This window comes from Sphaerodactylus townsendi, linkage group LG03, assembly GCF_021028975.2.
Source record: "Sphaerodactylus townsendi isolate TG3544 linkage group LG03, MPM_Stown_v2.3, whole genome shotgun sequence".
Lineage (NCBI taxonomy): Eukaryota > Metazoa > Chordata > Lepidosauria > Squamata > Sphaerodactylidae > Sphaerodactylus > Sphaerodactylus townsendi.
This window is the reverse complement of record NC_059427.1, coordinates 135,112,046-135,134,223: the sequence shown is the minus strand read 5'-3', so window position 1 is coordinate 135,134,223 and position 22,178 is coordinate 135,112,046. Positions and strand designations below refer to the sequence as shown.

Here is a 22,178-nt window from a genome sequence, read left to right as displayed (position 1 = left end):
AGAAACCCTGTGCAAGTGAACATAAAATAATTTTGTAATATCTCTTATGATAACTAACAAAACTGGGAGTATCAGAAGTTCACTTACCATGGTGGAGGGTGTGAAGCTCTCAACAAAACTTTATAGGACTGCTTTCCCACAGCTGACTTACTAAACAAGGTAGTTACATCTTCCACCAGTAAAGAAGAAGAAGAAGCCTCCACAGCTCAAGCGGCAGAGTGGGGAATCAAACCCGGCTCCTCCAGATAAGAATGCACCTGCTCCTAACCACTATGCTACTGCTGTTCCTTTACAGGTGCTTAGAGGCCTTGAAACAGGAAAATCATGGCTTTCCAGGTAATAATAACTGGTCCTAACAATACAAAAAACCTGGCTGTCACAGGTGCTCTCCTTCCAGGCTACCTAAAGATTGTCTGGAAAGAAAGGTACTAAATGGTTTTTCCAGAATTGTTTTTAAATATATGCATCAGCCTTGGTGAACAGTTCTTGAGAAGCATGCATGTTGTACCACTTTGATTGGTTTTTATAAAATTTGTGAAATGGCTTTTGGGGGAGGGAGGTTGGATCAGCATGGCTACCAGACACGTCTTTTCAAACAGACTGTTTTTCATACATTCACGCTGATTCTGGAAAGCACTTTAAGTGGCACATGTGCCTTCAATAGGCAAAGAGAAGTGCCAGGTCACAGTCCTGCCTGAGAATGGCCCGTTGACATGAAAATTCTTTCACCTTTATTCTGAAGGCAGCTGAACATATGCTGTATCCCAAAGGTGAACACATGAAGCTATTTTATGCCAAATAAGAACCTTGGTCAAATAAGATCTGCACTGGCTACTCTGATGGGCTGCAGATCTTCGGGACATCAGGCTATGTTCCGTGCCACCTACTGCCTTAAAACTGAATTGAATTTGAGACTAATGCATACGAGGCAGATGTTCTGCTAGTCAGTGAGTCTCAGCCCCAACTCAGAAACACTACAAAAACTATTCTTTTCCAAACATTTGCAAAACATTTTAAAAGTTTTGTGTGGTAAAAGCCATGGACACATTGTCCTTGTTTTGTCCCATGTTCCAAGCCTAAGGCTGCTGTGGAAAACAGTCTCTAGAATTCTGCCAAAATGAGCACTGACTAAAATGAAGTCTTGCGAAAACTAAATATCCTAGACAGCATATACCTTCATGCATTACGTATACCTTTAAGGACAGAGACATTTTCCACTTTCTCCATTATCGCTCTTGCTGTTTTTGTTTCTGGAGTATAAGCAATTTTAAGTTCAGAAAAATTGAAGGCGAGATCATCTAGTTGTCCAAGATCACCCAGAGGTATTTCAACAAGTGACTCCCACAAAATGATCATGAATGGCAAAATTATTAGATTAAGAAGAAGAAGAAGTGATGAAAACCATTCCTGGAGATAAATGGAGATGACAATGAGCATAACACCTTCAATAATTCACTGAAAGTTTGCTGCTATGAGTACATCTTGCCCAGCCCCAGATTATGAACATACCATTGGTCAGCCATTGTCACTCACGGTGATGGGTACAGATCAGAGGGATCCACTTTGTATGCACATCATATGTATCATATCATATGTATCATATCATATAATATCATACAGACATGCATGTGCACAAATATACCAAGCATCACAAATACACATAGTAGGAGGGATCAGGGAGAGGGAAAGACACTACACTTATATTATATAAAGAATTACAAAGCCTATAGAATGAACCATGGCATTGATTTTTTTTAAAATCACAAAATACTGTTTTACTTCTACCAATATCCTGGTTATAAATAAATATAAACTAAACAGGTCAACGTACTATTTTTATTTATTTTATTTTTGTTACAATTTTGGGAACATTTTAAGACTGAATAAATTAAATAAAAATAAGAAGTTGGTGTTAGGGTTAACGCAGGGGCAGGGGCACGGGTTTGCCTTACTGTTATGTTGAGTTCTAGGACACAATCCGAGAATAGGGCTATGGTCAGTTTCAGGTTTGGGGGGTTTGCCTTAAAACTAACCCTTGCCTTTACCCTAACCCTAATTTATTATTTTTATTTAATTTATTCAGTAACAGTTATTCAGTTTAGTCAGTTATTCAGTTAATTCAGATATTTAGTTATTATTCAGTTAATTTATTCAGTAACAGTAACAGTAAGGAAAGCCCAAGCCCCTGCCCTGGTGTTAACCCTAACCCTAACATATTAACCCTATTAACCCTTATTAACACTTAGGCAAGCCTGAGCCCCTGCCCTTTTTTAACCCTAACCTAACCTACTATTTTTATTTTTTTATTAACTATTTTTATTTAATTTATTTTTGAGACAATTTTGGTAACAATTAATGACTAAAGAAATTAAATAAAAATAATAAGTTAGGGTTAAGGCAAGGGCAGGGGCTCAGAACTGCCTTCGTGTTACGTTGAGTTCTAGGGCGCAGTCTGAGAATAGGGCTATGGTAAGTTTTAGGTTTCGGGGTTTTGTTACAATTTAGGAAACAATTTCTGACTGAATAAATCAAATAAAAATAAAAAGTTAGGGTCAGGGTTAAGGCAAGGGCAGAGGCTCAGGCTCCCTTAGTGTTACGTTCAGTTCTAGCACGCAGTCCAACAATAGGGCTATGGTCAGTTTCAGGTTTTGGGGTTTCCCTTAACCCTTACATTTGCCTTAACCTTAACCCTATCCCTAATTTATTATTTTTATTTAATTTATTCAGTCAAAAATTGTTCCCAAAATTGTAACAAAACCCCAAAACCTAAAATTGACCATAGCCCTGTTCTCGGACTGCACCCTAGAACTCAACGTAACACTTAGCCAAGCCTGAGACCCTGCCCTTTCCTTAACCCTAACCCTAACCTACTATTTTTAGTTAATTTATTTTTAGTGTTATGTTGAGTTCTAGGGCCAGTCCGAGAATATGGCTGTGGTCAGTTTTAGGTTTCATGTTTTTATAACAATTCTGGGAACAATTTATGAGTGAAAAAATCAAATAAAAATAATAAATTATGGTTAGGGTTAAGGCAAGGGCTGAGGCTAACTCTTGCCTTACTGTTACGTTGATTTCTAGGGCGCTGTACGAGAATAGGGCTATGGTCAGTTTTATGTTTCTGGTTTTTCTTACAATTTTGGGAACAATTTTTGGTTGAAAAAATTAAATGAAAATAATCAGTTAGGGTTAGGGTTACGGCAAGAGCAGGGGATTGGGCTTGCGTTTGTGTTAAGTTGAGTTCTAGGGCACAGTCTGAGGAAAGGGCTATGGTCAGTTTAGGTTTCAGTTTTTTGTTACAATTTAGTGAACAATTTTTGACTGAATAAATTATATAAAAATAATAAATGAGGGTTAGGGTTAAAGCAAGTGCTGGGGCTGAGATTTGCCTTAGTGTTATGTTGAGTTCTGGGGCGCAGTCCGAGAATAGGGCTATGGTCAGTTTTAGGTTTCGGGTTTTTGTTACAATTTTGGGAACATTTGAAGATTGAATAAATTAACTAAAAATAATATGTTAGGGTTAATGCAAGGGCAGGGGCTCGGGCTTGCCTTACTGTTACGGTGAGTTCTAGGGCGCAGTCAGTTTCAGGTTTTGGATTGTTGCCTTAACACTTACCCTTTCCTTAGCCCTAACAAGGGTTGGAGATTCGGACAGTCCGAATCTGGGTTTAGACTGAATCTGCAATGATTCGAACAGATTCAGATGAGCAGGGTTCGAATCTGAGCTGTCCAAATCCCATCTGATCCGAATCCAGGGATTCAAATCACCAGCCAAATTGCGTTTTTATTTTTTTGGTGTTTTTTCATGTTTCAGCCTGCAGGGGGCACATTTTTAAACATATGGGTACCAATATTTCAGGGTATCATCAGGAGACTGTCCTTATGATACCCCCCTGGTTTAGTGCAGTTTGGTTCAGGGGGGCCAAAGTTATGGACCCCAAAAGGGGTGCCCCTATCCCCCATTCTTTCCAATGGGAACTAAGGAGATGGGGGCTACCCTTTTGAGGGTCCATAACTTTGCCCCCCCGAACCAAACTGCACAAAACTTGGGGGGTATCATCAAGACAGTCTCGTGATGATACCCTGAAATTTTGGTACCAATACATCTACAAAAGCACCCCCTGCAGGCACCCCCAAAATTTGCCCAGGATTCTTTGTTCTGCAGTGACTTAGCTGCATTGCTGTCAATAGGAAATTTCTGTGGGAGGACTGTGGAGTGCACATTTCTCATGATAAACCCACGAAACTTTCAGTGTATCTTCGGGAGAGTCTCTGGATGACACCATCCATGTTTGGGGAACTTTGCTTCAGGGGGCAGTGGGAGATGGGCCCTACCCTTTTTGGGTCCCATAGAATTGAACCCCCTAAAGCAAAGTTCTCCAAACCTGGATGGTGTCATCCAGAGACTCTCCTGATAATACCCTGAAAGTTTTGTGACCATACCTTCAGCCCTCTACCAGAAATTCCCTATTGACAGCAATGCAGCTAAGTAACTGCCGAACTAAGAATCTTGGGCAAATTTCTGGGGTGCCTGCATAAATAAAATAAAAATAATAAATTCCCAATATTGTAAAAATAGTTTATTTTATTTATTCAGTCAAAAACTGTTCCCAAACCTATTATTTTTATTTAACTTTTTTTTTTTACAATTTGGTGAACAATTTATGACTGAAAAAAATAAAAATAAGTTGGGGTTAGGGTTAAGGTAAGGTCAGGGGCTCTGGCTTGCCTTAATGTTAAGTTGAATTCCAGGGCACAGTCCAAAAACATTAAATAAAAATTGTAGGTTAGGGTTAGGGTTAAGGCAAGGGCAGGGTCTCAGACTTGCCTTAGTGTTACATTGAGTTCTAGGTCACAGTCCAAGAATAGTGCTATGGTCAGTTTTAGGTTTTGGGTTTTTGTTACAATTTTGGGAACAATTTTTGACTGAATAAATTACATAAAAATAAAAAGTTAGGGTTGGGGTTCAAGCAAGGGCAAGGGTTAAGTCATAACCCCGAAACCTGAAACTGAGCATAGCCCTATTCTCGGACTGCGCCCATAATTCAACCTAACAATAAAGTAAGACTGAGCTCCTGCCCTTGCATTAACCAGAGGCATAGCTACTATGGGGTCATACGGGGACAAATGTCCCAGCCGCTTACCATTGGGGACGCAGAAAAATTTGTGCTCATTTCTTTTTTTCTTTTGGTATTTTTAGGGTTTTTACTTTGTCTGCCAGCAGGGGGCGTAAATTTTAGGCTAGAAGCACCAACATTTCTGGCTATTGCCAGTTGTCACTCCTGCTGATACCATTCAGGTTTGGTGAAGGTTGGTTCAGGGGGTCCAAAGTTATGGACCCTCAAAAGGGTAGCCCCATCTACTTTTAGCTCCCATTGGAAACAATGGGGGATGGGGCACCCCTTTTGGGGGTCCACAACTTTGAACCCCCTGAACCAAACTTCACTAAACCTGGGTGGTTTCATCAGGAGAGTCTCCTGAAGATAGCATAAAATTTTGGTGCGGTTAGCTTAAACATTGCTCCCCTGACATGCGCCCTCAAATTTTTCCCAGGTTCTCTCTTTAAATCCACCCCCTTTGGAGTGAGTGAGTGAGTGAGTGAGTGAGTGAGTGAGTGAGTGAGTGAGTGAGTGAGTGAGTGAGTGAGTGAGTGAGTGAGTGAGTGAGTGAGTGAGTGAGTGAGTGAGTGAATGAATGAGTGAATGAATGAATGAATGAATGAATGAATGAATGAATGAATGAATGAGGCTTTATTGGCATAGAACCTTTTTGGAGTGGATTTAAAGGGAGAATCTGGGCTCCTTAGATTTAAAAAACCATTGAAAGTATTGTTGAAGGCTTTCACAACCAGATTCAACTGGTTGTTGTGGGTTTTACAAGCTGTGTGGCCGTGGTCTGGTAGATCTTTTTCCTAACATTTTGCCTGCATCTGTGGCTGGCATCTTCAGAGGTGTATCACAGAGAGAAGTCTGTTATAAGAGAAGTCTGGACACAGTGTATAACAGACTTCTCTCTGTGATACACCTCTGAAAATACCAGCCACAGATGTAGTTGAAACATTAGGAACAAGATCTACCAGACCATGGCCACGCATCCCAGAAAACCTACAACAACCAATATTGAAAATGATACTGGTTGGGTAGTGGGTGGGGAATCTACCCTGAAACAGTATCACTTTCAATGTTGTTTAAACTAGGGAGCCCAGAGTCTCCCTTTAAGGTGGATTTAAAAGGAGAATCTGGGCTATCTAGTTTAAACAACATTAATAGTGATGCTGTTTCAGGGTGGATTTCCCCCCTTCAAAAATAGCATCACTTTCAATGTTGTTTAAACTAGGGAGCCCTGGGTGTGTTCAGATTTGTGCAAAAAATGTCGTTTGGTCATGGTGGGGGAGGCTGGCCACCAATATGGGGTGGGGGGCGCAAAACTCAGATTTTGTCTCAGGCTCCATTTCCCCTAGCTACACCTCTGGTATGGTGTTCCACCACCAGATGCATGCCTGGAAACTAGAACTCCTTCAGCCACCAGCCCCACCAAGGAATGCAGGTACCAGACCAATCACCAGAGCAAGGATGGTTCTTGTTGGTTCCAGCAGCCCCCGCTCATCTCGAAGAGCCAAGCACAGTTGGTTCACCCTGGCAACTACTCCTAACCAGCCTTGCATCTGGGTGCACCCCAGGCATACTCAGTAGTGGGACAACCACATGATGGTTTTCTGTGAAGATGAGCAGTGCCTAGCCAGTCTGGGTCATCAATATATCAAAGGAATGGCCAGGCCAGCATCTGCATCTTTTAAAAGTCTGATTTTAACCCCTCTCCCTTCCAGGCTAAAAGGACACCTAACATTCAAATTATTATTGTTGCTGTTGCTGTTGCTGTTGCTGTTGCTGTTGCTGTTGCTGTTGTTGTTGTTGTTATTATTATTATTATTTATTGGGTTTATAGACCGCCCTCCCCCGAAGGAATATAAGGAAAGCCTTATATTTTGGGTGTTACTCTAGCTAACACTGATTTTTTAAAACCAGAAATCCTTCCCCAACAAAATTGTTTAAACATAATGTCATGCTAGCATTTTCAAAAACTGATTACCCATATTCCATCAAATTTCTAAGTGGGCAGCCAGAGCTCTAGATGGAAGGATGTATTCACAGCACCTTGTTTTGAACATGCTGATAGCACAGCCACCTATATCACACTGAACGTCATAATAGTGCATAAACAGAATGAATCAAGGACATTGGTTAAGTGAAAGATGAAACACAACATAGGATGGGGATGACCTAAGAAAAGAGGCCCAATTCTTTAAAATTATGTGTAATAAAAGCTACCTTCCAGTAAAGTTAGAAATAATGGTTTACAATTATAGATTAAACCAGAAATCTCCAGCATGGTACCTTGGGTGCCCACAACACCTTTCCCAGTGTCCAACAAGTGATTTTAGAAAGTTGGCTGGGAAAGGTGTGGGTTTCTGATGGACCACTAGAAATTTAACTGGCTGTGCAGCTTTAAAAAAAATATTGCTTTGGCAGCAGCTGTAATCAAAGTCTTCATGGTGCAACTGATTTGTTGCTGGTTCTGCCTCTGGTAGACGCCACTTTTTGGCTGCACCCACCACACTGTGAAAGAATTCCAAAAGTGTCCACAGGTTCGAAAAAGTTGGGATAAATAATAATTTAGAGAGTCTGTCTAATTTTGTCGATCTCAATTGTCTAGTTTCTAAAAAGAAATGGCCTAATGAAGTTTACTGTTTATCACTAGCAACTATATATTAAGAGTGCTGTGTGGTTTCCGGGCTGTATGGCCGTGTTCTAGCAGCATTCTCTCCTGATGTTTTGCCTGCATCTGTGGCTGGCATCTTCAGCCACAGATGCAGGCAAAACGTCAGGAGAGACTGCTGCTAGAAAACAGCCATACAGCCTGGAAACCACACAGCACCCCAGTGATTCCGGCTGTGAAAGCCTTTGACAATATATATATTAAGAACCAGGTTCTCCTTAAGAAGGCTGTTGGAGTTTTTAGTTCAGAGGGAAATAGCTCATTCTAAACAAGCAACGCAAGGCATTGATACCATTGCAGCAGAAGCACAAGTGACAAGAATGTTATTCTGAGAGTGTGTCAGCAGTGGCTCTGAGCACAAACTGAAACTAACAGTCCTACAAGCTGGAAAATTATTAAACACCAGTACATACACTTAAGGGATCTAGATGGTTGCTGTAGGAATAGTATTCCTCCTGACAGAAACACAATCTATTGTTTAGAGAATCAGAACAATGGAAGACATTCTCTCTTCCTTCTTGTGAATGGTTTTGTAACAACATTCATTCAGACAACAATGGAAAAGTTACACACACAAAAAGAGAAAGCTTGCAAGTATTATGCAAACTGGTAAATTTTTATTCATTTAATGGAATCCAAAGTCAAGGAAAAAAAGGCTACATTCATCCAGAATCTTAATTATTTTCACACAATTATCTTTTTATACTTGCCTGGAAACTTTGTGTTTTCATCCTCCATTTCACAATTATGTTTTTTAATAAGAGTACTTTAATTTGTTGGCACATGCTGGCATTTCTCTGATCTTCTCTTGGCATTTCAGGATCTACCTTCAAAATATGTAGTGAGAAATGTTTTACAGCAGGCAAAGTACAATGCTGAGAGAAGATAAAAAATTACTGGTAAAACAAAGCTTCCCCTCCTGCTTATTTGAACAGAGTTGTGCACTCATTTGTTTTCCTAAAAAGATCAATCAATATCTGCAAATGGGATGATACCAAGCACTGATTGGACTCAACAGATGCCATGGCTTGGTCCAGCCTACTTGACCCACCTGGAATTGTTCCCATTTTCTTTTCACTGAAGTAATAATGGCAACTTCAGTGACTTGTAACACAGAAAGTGAGCGAAATGCCTTGTGACACACAAATGCCTTGTGACACAGAAAGTTAGCGAAGCTCTTCATCACTGGTGTGATCCCACTTCCCAAGGACAAAACATTGGAATGTTTGTGAAGTATCCTTACTCCTGACATTGAGGTGGCAAGTTATCATCGTACAGTCAGAATGCGCCTTTGAGGCCATCTAGTCCAATCCTTGTTCAATCCAGAAAGCTGGACCATTTCCAGAAGGTAGTTGCCCAGCTTCTGCCTGGAGACTTTCAGGAAAGGAGAATCCCCCACATAACCAGTTCTGCCATCAAACCACTCCGAACATTCAGATGAGAATTCTGCCATCCTGTAATTTAGGTCAATTTGCTGTAATTGTCCTCTGGAGCAGAGACAACCAGATACAAAAAAATAGACTAAGGACATCTTCATACATCTGAATTTTGAATTGTATTTGAATAGTATTTTATCTTTGCTATGCAGTCCAGTATTGCATTATCTTCACATCTGATAAGGAATCCTTTCACACCACCATCTGAGTCATTAATTAAAGTGTGTTGAGGCACAGTACCCAGCACAAAGAATGGGAGAATCCTGTGCAAGACCTCCTTCCACGGTCAGAAACCCCTTGGAGACTTTTAACACAAGGTTTGCATGACCCACCCAGACCCACCTGCTTGCTACTATTCAACAGCAGCCTCCCTATGAAAGCCAGTTCAGTGTAGAGGGTAGAGTTTCAGACTGATCTGGGAGATCCCAATTTTATTTATTTTTACTTTACCTTTATTTCTACCCCACTCTTTCCTAATGAGTCTAGATCAGGGAGGCTTCCAATAAAATTCACAACAATTTAAAAAATGCACAGCATTTAAAACCGCAGTTAATAAAATTTGATGGTGCCTTAAACAACAAGGGATATAATCAGAAGGGAAAAGGAAAGACCAATGGCCCCGTATCTGTCTCGTTCTGACCTGGCCACTGTAATCCATGCAACGGTCACCTCCAGATTAGATTATTGTAACGCACTCTATGCTGGCCTGCTTTTGTTGATGGTCCAGAAATTGAAATTCTTGCAACATGCAGCAGCCAGATTACTGATGGGAACATTGTGCCAGGACCGGATCACTCCGGTCTTATACCATCTACACTGGCTGCCCATCGAGTTCTGCGCCATCTTCAAAGTACTGGTTTTGACCTTTAAGGCTATTAGCGGCATTGGGCCTGCATATCTGAGGGACTGCATCTCCCCATACTGCCCCGCTAGGGCCCTCTGCTCCTCGGAGGAGCATCTTATGGAAATCCCCGGCCCAAAACAGATCCGGCTGGCCTCTACAAGGGCCAGGGCTTTCACAGCCCTGGCCCCTACCTGGTGGAACAGCCTCCCTAAGGAGACCAGGGCCCTGCAGGACCTTCAAAGTTTCTGCAGGGCCTGTAAAATGGACCTGTTCTGCCAGGCTTTTGGCCAGCTGGGATAGCCATCAGACCCTCATGTCATCCAGGCCCCCCATGGATGGGGTTGGGGGGAGGGAACTGTCGCCATATTGATTGTTTTAAATGACAGCTTGAATTACTGTTTTACATTTTATTTTATGTTTTAATTATGATGTACACCACCCTGAGCCTACTGGGGAGGGCGGTCTAAAAATATAACAACAACAACAACAACAACAACAACAACAACAACAACAACAACAACAACAATAATAATAATAATAATAATAATAATAAAAATAAAAATAAAAATAAAAATACAGGAATAAAGAGGAAGACACACAGGCACATGTAGGCTGCACAGATATCTAGACTGAGCACTTGCACAGAGAGAATTTGCTGTTCCTATATTTAGTGTAAATTCCTCTGTTATCTAGTAAAGTTCTACAAAACAGCTCACTCGCATCTCTGCCCTATTATTTGATGTGCTAATTCATTGCAATACAACAAAAGGTTAAGGGCACAGAAGTTTCCACTGCATATACTTTTTTCTCTGATGCAATGTGAGTTGCTTATATAAAGGAAGCTCCTAAAGAAGCAAGATGTCGGATGAAGAAACCACAGTCAGCATCTCTAATCCAGCGACAACTGTTTCAGCAAACGTGAGTGCCGTATAAACCCCATACAATATGCCCTATTAAGCCGTCCCTCTACCTGCTCTCCCTCGATTGGTTGAGCAGAATTTTTTGATCTGGCAATTTTATATGAAGCATGCTTTTGCTATTCAGAATCTCTCCTATGGGATTGGAACTGCTTATGAAGCATGCTTTTGCTATTCAGAATCTCTCCTATGAGTTGGAACTGCTTAAAATGGCTGATTCCAAAAGCATGCTATCTCCTGGCCTCAACAACAGGGGATGAGGAGAGTGCCATTATAATGAGCTGTAAATCAGCCTGTGATCTTTGGAAAGGCTTAAAAGAAAAATGTGGAAAAATGTTTAAAAAATCAGTAATGAAAATAAGACTATTAAAAAGGAAGTTCTACAGTGCAAGAATGAATGAAAAGGCAATTTGAATGAGCATTTAAAATGGATGGTTAATATGGTTATGCAAATCAGGGCAACTGGAAAAGTTTTGGAGGATGAATATGTGATTTTAGTAATCTTGGGGTCTTTGCCTGAAAGTTTTGAAAACCAAGTGTCTATACTTGAGGGCAGAGAGTCATTGAACATAAATTATGTTCTAAGAGATACAATGCAGAAAGGAAAGCATAAAATGCAATGAAAGGCTTATCTGTGCTTAAGTAATTTGCATTAACTGTGGAAGGGAGCCTGTGGCTAAATACTGTCAGGAAAGAAAATCAGCTGGGAGAGGCAAAGGGGAAGAACTAAATAATGCTTATAGAAGAGGTGATATTAATAACACTTTAGCTATAAAAACAAAGAAAAAGAAAGTCATTTCAGCTAAAGAAAAGGGACAACAAAGAAAAGACATGCATACATGATTGTAAATGCAATAGTAAAGTGAATATATTATTGAAGGCTTTCACGGCTGGAATCACTTGGGTGCTGTGTGGTTTCCGGGCTGTATGGCCGTGTTCTAGAACACGGCCATACAGCCCAGAAACCACACAGCACCCAAGTAAAGTGAATGTATTTCTTTTGGACTCTGGATTTTTTCCCCATATTTTCAATAATGAAAAATATTTTCTTGAATTAAAAAAAGTGAAGAAGAGAAACTTTTGCAAGCTGATGGTAAACCACTGAAAGTATATAGAAAAGGTACTGTAAGAATTTATGTTTTGAGTTCTACTGGAGAGACAGTACAGCATGACCTAATGGAGACACTGTATACACCTGATGCTAGTATAAATTTAATATCAATGCCTAGATTGCTGAATGGTGGAAACAAGATTATAATGGTTAGAAAAATATGCTGCATTTATAACAAAACTTAATATGGAGTTCAAAGCTGAAAAGATTGGGACCTTTTTCTATCTAAGGCCGTATCTGCACGGCCCTTTTACGACGGCCTGGGGGCGCCAAAAAAGGCGCCCCCAGGTCATTGCCAAGATATATGCTGCCGCAACGAAAGCAGCGGGCGACTCGACACCTCTTTCCTCCCCAGGGCGGCCAAGTCAGCTTCTAAAACAACAACCCTTTAAAGGGTTGTTGTTGAGGATCGTTCTTCCTGGCGGCGCTGCTGCGAATCAAGGCCGCTGAAGACGTTCTTCTTCACTTATACGTTCTTTTCACCGCTTCTGCCGCAGAGTCGTTCAGCTCACACCGTCCTCCAATCTTTGTGGGGTCGGATAGCAGCGTGGGCGTAGCCATGGCATGCCCCTTATATGCATCTAGGGGCACGCTGGTAAAGCGGGTAAAGCGGAGATGAAACGGTGCGCAGTCAGCCTGCCTTCGGATCGGGGCTTCTTCCGCCTGCCTAAGTTCGCTCGCATCGCTATAGTATGAAGAGCCCCACGCCAACAGAACTCCTGCCGGGCGAAAATGTGGGGGCCGTGCAGAAACGGCCTAAGAGATGTTGAAAGTGTTGAAAGTGTTGAGAGAGCCATTTAACATATAAAAAGGAAGACTGTTCTCAATTCAGTTGTGTTTTCATTCATTTCATTTTAACCTTTAATGGCATATAAATTATTAGCATATTTCCATTTAAAAGAGAAAACTTTTAAAACATTTAAATACGGGTGTTTAAAATGCTTTCCAAGAATTTAGCCACTGCCAAGGTGATCGAGCGTGGGATTACAGCGTCACTTAGCAGAAAGCCGAAAGTGGTCTGGAACTTGAGTGCCTCAAGTCTTGGAAGCAGCAGAGGGTGAATTAAAATCATGTGCAGGTTACTGTGAAGACAGCATTCCAGAAGAATATGAGTTATGGTTTCTATAGATTCACATCCACAACGGCATAGTCTCTGATGTTTAGGGATCTGGAGGTATCTCCCTGAGGTTTCCGCTGATGGGAAAATATTGAGGCGTGCTAGCATGAATGCACGACGTTGGTTAATGGATAACAGAGATGAAAGATATTTAGCTCTTGCTGATTCAGTTGTGTTTATGGTTGGCATTTAAAATCTGGCCACAGAAGTATCGACTCCGTGAAAAAACTTATAAAAGACTTTGATTTAAAACTAATTGAATGCAACAAAAGTACTGAACACTGTGAAATATGGATTAAGGCCAAATGCACTGCTTCTCATTATTCAGGGCAACAAGGAGCAGGAGAAAAGGAAGGGTTCACAAAAGTAGACTCAGACCTAATTGGACCTCTAGTGCCTTCTGTTGGTGGAAACAGACATATTTTGACTTTTATTGATGCAGCAAGCAGATTTGCCCATGTGTATTTTCTCAAATCAAAAGTTCAAGTATTGAATAAGTTCAAAGCTTATGTAGCAACTGTTAAAAACAATCATGGAAGAGCTCTGGATATTTTATTCTCAAATAATGGAACTGAACACAGTGCTAGTGAATTCCAAAATTACCTTGAACAGGATTGTATGCAACATGTAAGATCAGTAATATACTCACCTCAAAATTGTCTAGCACAGGGGTCTGCAACCTGTGGCTCTCCAGATGTTCATGGACTGCAATTTCCATCAGCCCCTGCCAGCATGGCCAATTGGCTGGTGGGAATTGTAGTCCAGGAACATCTGGAGAGCCACAGGTTGCAGACCCCTGGTCTAGCAGAATGCTCTAATCATATCATACTTGATTTATATGTTTTAATATTGTAATGCCCTATGGCTGTACAATGAAGTTACTGATACTGATATAATACTTGAAACTGCATGTTGTTTATTAATGAAGACTAGACTACCTGACAACTGTTGAACAGAGGCTGTGATTACAGCTGTATATTTCTACAACAGAACATTATGCAAACCTATTGGAATGGCTCCTTTTGAAATATGGCATAAGAAGAAAACAAGTTTAAAACATTTGAAGCCATTTGGAGCAAAAATATATGTACACATTCCCAAAGAGAGCAGAAGAAAACTAGATCCAAGAACTGAAGTTGGAATATTGCCACTCGAGGGCAGGACTGGTACTGCTCAGAGTCCCCAACCAAAATAACGACACAACAACCTGTGGGTTAAAATTCTGGCCATAGCCAAATCATTTTATTGACAAAGGATGAAAAGAAGCGTGAGGCGCAGCATGGGATCTGATCTGAACACTGGCGCTTCAAGCTGTCCCCCCAGTGAACCTTCCTCCAATCCGCCTGTTGGAGGAAATTGTTAACCTTGTGCAGCAACCGTGGAACCCAGCAGGGGAAGTGCCCCTTTCTGGAGATCCGTTTTGTGCAGCGCAGCAATAGCGGAACTCAGGTAGGCGCCAGGCCGCTTTCTGAAGATCTACTTTACTGAGGCACAAGCCTCAGTAGCCCCTGGTTGGGCATCCTGGCCCACGACCTGCTCCACCCCAAACCTCTTACGGAGGTTCCGCCAAAGAGGGTTAGGCCCGCGAGCTCCCTCACCATCAGATCAGTTTCCAAGTGCCAACCGCCAGCTTTGCTATGACAGCAAACACATGCATTAACGTTGTCCAAAGGGGAGAGGTGGGTGGGAAACTTCGCTGCTAATGCCAGCCTTTATTCATTTTGTAGCTCTCCTTTAGTCTTACCCATGCTTTCACCCACATCAATGCTGCCGAATCATGATAAGTCTGAAGATCTGGAAGACTATATCCATCACTTTTTTCTCATCTATCAGATGTACTTATTTCACTCTCTTCTTTTTTCCACCCCAGATAAATTTTGTCAGTTGTTTCTTCCAGTCATCAAATATATTATTCAAGGTAATGAAAGGGTGCACTGAAACAAATATATCATCTTTGGTAACGCCTACATCTTAAATAATGATAATCTACCATAAAGTTAAAAGTTCATTTTTTCCCCATTTGTCAATATTCTTCTTGATCTCATTCCATGCTTTCATATAGTTGTTCTGTATCAGCTTATGTTCAGCAGTGATGTTGAAGGGGTGTGTGTGTGTGTGTGTGTGTGTGTGTGTGTGTGTGTGTGTGTGTGTGTGTGTGTATACATATAAAACATCCAAATAAATTGAATGTTTTTTTCAGTTACTGTCAAATGGGCCTAGGATGGTCTCAATGGTTCTAGGGCAAGACAGTCACTACTCATGAGTAGAAGGCCCCCTGGAGGCAGGCAGGGTCATCAGACTTTTACTGACTCCTAGTGGGATGGGCTTCTCCCAAAATCCCCAGATTGGTCCAAAAGCCATACTACTCCCATCACTACAATTTATTAACTATTTTTTTCTGAGTGCCGAGAAGGGGTTACTAAAGCAACCTCCCTGCCCAATAGGGACTGGAGGTGCGTGTGGTGCGTGTGTGCGGCGGCGCCACTGTTTGAATCCCACCACCATCGGAACCTGTTATTAAAATTTTTGGATCCCACCACTGGCTCTCTTCCTGCAGATGGCATCTGCCAAAGCCTCCCTATAATTACAATAATGCTCTTGGGCAGGGCATCATGGCAGTCTGAAGTTGAACCATTCTGCTAAGCTCTCAGGTGAACCTGACAGAGGAGACTATATAAGCCAGCAAAATAAAAATCACTTTGGCTTTGAGGCCTACTACTCTTTTTCATCTTTTGGAGACATTGTACTGGAGGGCAGGCATACATGAGTTGGTGTGGTCACTAGTTGTTCAGAGAGTCCACACACATAGCTGAAGGAAATTTGGACCTGGAAGCAAACTTGGGGATCTGGCAATTACTGGGTGACATGAAGAGATCCACCTGACCCTTTCCATATCTTTGGCAAATAAGAAACACTTCCAGGTTCAACTTTCACTCTGACTGATCTAGCTTTGTTTAACTTTGATGAAAGCCAGACAATTTTCTACCCAATTTATAAACCGAGTCACCTCTGAATTTGATGCCCCCTTTGTCAGCATCTTCTCTGTGGGAATCACCACATGCCATCCTTCCAGAATTCTTGAAATGGCCAGAGAAAATCACTCAGAGTTCTAAGCGATTGATGCTTCATTTCACCAGAGTTGGAGACCACAACACCTGAGCCACTCGGTCCATAGACTGGCCCTTCCAACCTAGGAGACTGGCATTTGTCTTGACCTGGGTTCTGGGGGGGTTCCACCAGTGGAGTTCCTTGCTGGAGCCTTCCTAATGATAACCATGATTGGAGACCTTATATTACTGGTTGGAAAGAGTAACAGAAAGCTGAACATACTGAAAAATCTCATTCTGGAAGGGCAACAGAATCCTCTGAGGAGAACATGCATGGAACCTGGCTCATGGAATAATTTCCTATCAAGACACTACTATGTCCAGGAGGCTTGCCAGAGTCAAGAAGAACTTGAGAGTTCTGCACCACGAGGCCCTAATCTTGAGTTTGTGCTCCTGGGATAGGAAGATCATGTCCAAAGAAGTGTCCAATACCACTCCTAGGTGGAGGATCCACTGTGCTAAAACAAGGTAGCTCATTCCACAGGTCTGAAGAAATAAAATGGTCCTGGAGCATGATATGGTGTTTGATTGAGCAGTGATACCTGAATAAATTTGTATAAAGACAGAAATTTGAGTCCCAGGGAATAAACCCTGAAGAGTATGTACAGTACCCACTAGTCTCAAATGTAGTGTGAAGCATAGCAGGTGACCCCTGATATTGTTGAGGGGTTGCTGAGTGTTTGGCATCAGACTGAGGAGGGTTTCTTTCCTCTTTGTCTGGCACTAGAGAAGACTTCCTTGAATTGGCTGAGGGTTGGCTTGTTGCCATTTCCCTTTAGTCCTGTAGGATCTAAAGCTGGAATTTGGTCATGAGTCCTGAAAGGACTGAAACATCATCCTAAACATACCGTATTCTCCTCTGGCTCAGCAGTGCCTTTTTCTTGTCTTTATCCTCCATTAAATATCTATCCATGGCATTCCCAAAGAGATTGAGCCCTTTGAAGTAGACACTGACCACTCATGCCTGGGAGGTGGGGTCGACTTCCTAATTGCCCAGCCAAGAATTGTGGTGCACCATGATATTGGAAGCCATGGCTCTGCTGAAAGCTGGATGACATCAACAGATGAATCTGCTGTGAAGGTTACTGTTGTCAGGGAGATTTTATTTGTCATCTTTGAGATCGTGCTTTCACACTTTTCATGCTTTCACACTTTTAACAACTGCAAATGGTTCTTGGTATTTCACAGGTATATTTAAGAACGTAAGAACATAAGAACAAGCCAGCTGGATCAGACCAGAGTCCATCTAGTCCAGCTCTCTGCTACTCGCAGTGGCCCACCAGGTGCCTTTGGGAGCTCACATGTAGGATGTGAACGCAATGGCCTTCTGTGGCTGTTGCTCCCGAGCACCTGGTCTGTTAAGGCATTTGCAATCTGAGATCAAGGAGGATCAAGATTGGTAACCATAAATCGACTTCTCCTCCATAAATCTGTCCAAGCCCCTTTTAAAGCTATCCAGGTTAGTGGGCCATCACTTCACCTCCTGTGGCAGCATATTCCAAACACCAATCACACGTTGCGTGAAGAAGTGTTTCCTTTTATTAGTCCTAATTCTTCCCCCCAGCATTTCAATGTATGCCCCCTGGTTCTAGTATTGTGAGAAAGAGAGAAAAATTTCTCTCTGTCAACATTTTCTACCCTGCATGCATAATTCTTGTAGACTTCAATCATATCCCCTCAGCCAGCCTCCTCTCCAAACTAAAGAGTCCCAAATGCTGCAGCCTCTCCCTCATAGGGAAGCAAGGTGCTCCAGTCCCTCCAATCATCCTTGTTGCCCCTCTTCTTGCACTTTTTTTTCTATCTCCCTCAATATCCTTTTTTGAGATGCGGGCTTTTACCAGAACTTCGGACACAGTACTCCAAGTGCTGGCTCGCATCTCACCTGCTTTATATAAGTGCATGACAATCTTTGCAGTTCTTCCATTATCAATTCCTCCTTTCTAATGTGATCCCCAGCATAGAGTTTGCCTTTTTCACAGCTGCCATGCATTGAGTTGACATTCCCATGGAACTGATCAACTAAGACGCTTTTTAAATCCCTTTCCTGGTTCTGTGACTGATAGCACTGACCCCTGTAGCGTGTATGTGAAGTTTGGATTTTGCCCCTATGTGCATCACTTGTTCACATTTTGCTACATTGAACTGCATTTGGCCATGTTCTGGAGCTCACCTCACCTAATTTATCAAGGTCCGCTTTGGAGCTCTTCAAGTAATCCTTTGTGGTTCCCACCACCCTACATAATTTGGTATCATCTGCAAACTTGGCCACCACGCTTACTCCACCCCTACTTCCAGGGTCTGTATTTATGAATAGGTTAAAGAGCACTGGTCCCAAAACGGATCCTTGGGGACAATTCACTTTTCACCTCACATCTCTCCATTGTGAGTAGAACTCTCCCCATTTACACCCACTCTTTGTTTCCTGTTTCTCAACCAGTTTTTAATCCATAGGAGGACTTCCCCTCTTATTCCTTCATTGCTGAGTTTTCTCAACAGTCTCTGGTGAGGAACTTTGTCAAAAGCCTTTTGGAAATCCAAGTAGACAATGTCCACCGGTTCATCCCTGTCCACATGCCTGTTTACACCCTCAAAGAACTCTAGTAAGTTTGTAAGACAGGATTTGCCTCTTCCTCTGCTGCCAGTAGTTTCTAGGTCAATATAAAATAGTGGTCTGTTCTTTTAAATGTTCCAAGACACTGAATGTTTGACCACTGCTCCCAATACTCATCTTCTCCCCTGTCTGTTATGGACTTTAGTTTTATTCCACAGAAAACACTGGCAGAGGAACAGAATGGGGAGACACAGCACAGACAGAACTGTTATCCATTAATCCCGTTGCCAGGATACAGACTTTCCACTAGGCTGCACATCCCCTCCTCCTTTCCAAAAACAGAAATCTACTTCAAAAGATAAACAAAAATGAAGTAGGAAAGAGTCTCAAATAGTAAACATGGCTCTTTTCAGATTCATAAACAATGAGCAGAAAACTAGCATTAATGAATCCATGGGTGATACTAACTTTTTAAAGGAAGAGGAAAATAAATAACAGTAGTCAAAACTGTGCAATGCTCTCTAAAAGCTGCTTGGGGATTTCAACATAAAAGCTCATTCCTTAGGGCAAAAAAATTTGGGGGGTGGGGGGGATCATCGGCATGCATGGATCCAAAAACACTTTAATGTTAAGTTTCCCAGGGATCAGATTTGATGTTATTTCTCAAACAAATCAGCATGAAATAAAAGGACCAACTTTTTAAAAAGAAATACTTTGAATAGTATTACTAGAAGAAAATGAGATCTCCAGGAAGTTTAGACTGGCTTCGTTAAATAAAACGATTATTATTTCAATCTGCATTGGCAAACAGTTTCAGAAGTTATACTGGACTTAGAATGCATTCAATTCTGTGGTCTTTAATGCAACCAGTTTCCTATTCAAACAGTAACCTTGTTGTTCCTTTAATGAGCTTAAAAAACTGAACAAATCCATCTGCAGCCTCAGATATTAATACCATAGAAAGCTTACCTTAAGCACACAATCAGAGCTTAGGAGTGCAGCACAGAATTCTAAGCAAACAGCAAACTGTCACCAGTGTAATATTTGTGGCAACTCTTTCTGTTTCTTGGTACCTTTATTGTTTCACTCTATTAATACAGCCAAAAAAGGCATGGTCATTCACAACTACTTTGTTTTCACTAGTTCCTCCCATCCCAACTCTTTTCCTTTGGATAGTGCAACAGATTTTGTTTTGTTCTGAGTGCTTAATGAAGCTTTATGCAATTGAAAACCACACTCCAGAATTCAGCACAGTCAGGGTTTTTCAGAATATAGGAAACTCTTACAGCATCAAACTGGAATGGAAGGAACATTTTTCTCCGTACCATGATATATACACATCAGGAAGATAAGCAGCCAGACATACAATGAACTCTTTTACAAACTTCTGTGGTCAGAGTTCACCAGATTTATCTCTGTGGGTTAAAAGTATTTATTGTGAAATACAGCAACATGAGATCTTCAAAGTATCACCACAATACTGTAGAAAAATTAGTAACTGACTAACCAAGTAAAAATATTCCAAAATCTTCATTCTGTCTGATTTGTGATATTTACCTGAAGTTATGTCCCCCATTCTGCAATCAGGAGACTTTGAGATGGAAGGGAGAGAAGTACAATCTACCCCCATATTATAAAGCTTATCTTACTATATAATTGAGCAGCATATACCCAGTGATCAACCAGAAAAAGTGAAGAAGTCTGGGAGATGTGGTCCAGAGGGTGCCATTTCTCATGAACAGAGGAGCTGAAGGATCTACAATGCCCAGGCTCCTTCTCACTCAACCAGTAACTCTACTTAAAGCTATGAGGTCCTCACAGGGCTGTTCTGTTCCATGTCTGAGTCAACTCTTGAGTAAGTCACCAGAAAGCCCAATGCCAGCAGCCAGGACAGAACAAGTCACCTCACCCAAGGCTGTTTGGGACAGAGAGGCTTCAGCTGAGGCTATGAGAGCAGGGCTGTGGGAGGAGAGACCTCACCAGGCCCACCCAGAGCACTCCAGGCAAGCTACCAAGAATTGAGCTGGGGGGTTGGGAGAGACAGAGAGAGCTGGAGAAGGGACAGAAAGAGAATGCGTGCTGGGGAGAGGCAGAAAGAGAAAGAGGGAACTAGGGGTAGGTGGCCAGAAAGAGAAAACAAAAGCTGGGGTAGGATGATGGAAACAGAGAATGTAGCATTGGGGTAGGAAGAAAGAGAGAGCTGGAATAAGTAGGCAGACACAGTTTACTGTTTAGAAATGGAGTTCCATGATCTCCATCCCTTCTGTTTTGGTCCTCAGTCCTCAACCATCAAGGATACAGAAATACAAAGAGAGATGGACCAAGATCATAATCACTCGTTATAAGGTGTTGTGCTTCCATCTTCACTCATCCAGGTTGAGTAGTGAGGGGCACATTAAGAACATAAGAACAAGCCAGCTGGATCAGACCAGAGTCCATCTAGTCCAGCTCTCTGCTACTTGCAGTGGCCCACCAAGTGCCATTGGGAGCTCACATGCAGGATGTGAAAGCAAGGGCCTTCTGCGGCTGTTGCTCCCGAGCACCTGGTTTATTAAGGCATTTGCAATCTCAGATCAAAGAAGATCAAGATTGGTAGCCATAAATCGACTTCTCCATAAATCTATCCAAGCCCCTTTTAAAGCTCTCCTTTTAAAGCTACCTTCTGTGTCTTGTTCTCAAAGTGGCAGACACAATGCAAACTGTGAAAAAAGAAAGAATAATTCCATAGCCACCATCTTTTATTGTTGTTTGTCCTTTTGTTGTTGATCCTGCCATCGACCTGACTGGCACTTGCCATTGAGACAGGTCCAATGACAAACATTCAAAATCATGGGATATGGGGAACTATGTGAGTACCAAAGGAGGCAAAACATAGTCGATAAGCAAGGTTACCTACTGCACGCACACACACACACACACACACACACACACACACACACACACACACACACACACACACACACACACACACACACACACACACACACACACACACACACACACGGTATTAGAATAATGAGTTTACGGCCCTTTCCGCACGGGCGGAATAGAGCGCCCCAGGGATGGCAAAAACGCCATCCTTGGGGAAGCTTTAAACCTCATTGAGCAAGGTTTTTCAAAAGTGGCATCTTCCCACCGGCGTGGTGCGAACCGCACTGGTGGGATGCTGCCGCTTTTCCTGTCGCCTCCACTGACTTGCCTGTCCAGTGTCGCTCTGGAGGGCTGCACAGCCCCACCCACGCTGCCCTCCAACACCTTGAGGTTGGAGGACAGCGTGGGTGGGTCCCTGCAGCCCTCCAGAGCGAAGCTGGACAGGCAGGTC

The 22,178-nt window shown here is 42.1% G+C and overlaps 1 protein-coding gene across 3 annotated transcripts in view; it reads right to left on the bottom strand.

Moving 5' to 3' along the window:
* Positions 1–19,942, bottom strand: part of LOC125428986 (ABC-type organic anion transporter ABCA8-like) — a 106,110-nt gene extending 86,168 nt beyond the window's left edge. For 2 of the 3 annotated variants that reach the window (XM_048489683.1, XM_048489685.1), the window contains exons 1-3: positions 19,826–19,942; positions 8,484–8,600; positions 1,194–1,407 (exon numbers count right to left, since the gene is read on the bottom strand). In XM_048489683.1, coding sequence (XP_048345640.1) covers positions 1,194–1,407; positions 8,484–8,588 — 319 coding nt within the window. In that variant the 5' untranslated portion in view covers positions 8,589–8,600; positions 19,826–19,942. The remainder of the gene's footprint in view (positions 1–1,193; positions 1,408–8,483; positions 8,601–19,825) is intronic. The other variant, XM_048489684.1, reaches the window with a different exon arrangement.
* Between the last annotated feature and the right edge of the window lie 2,236 nt (positions 19,943–22,178).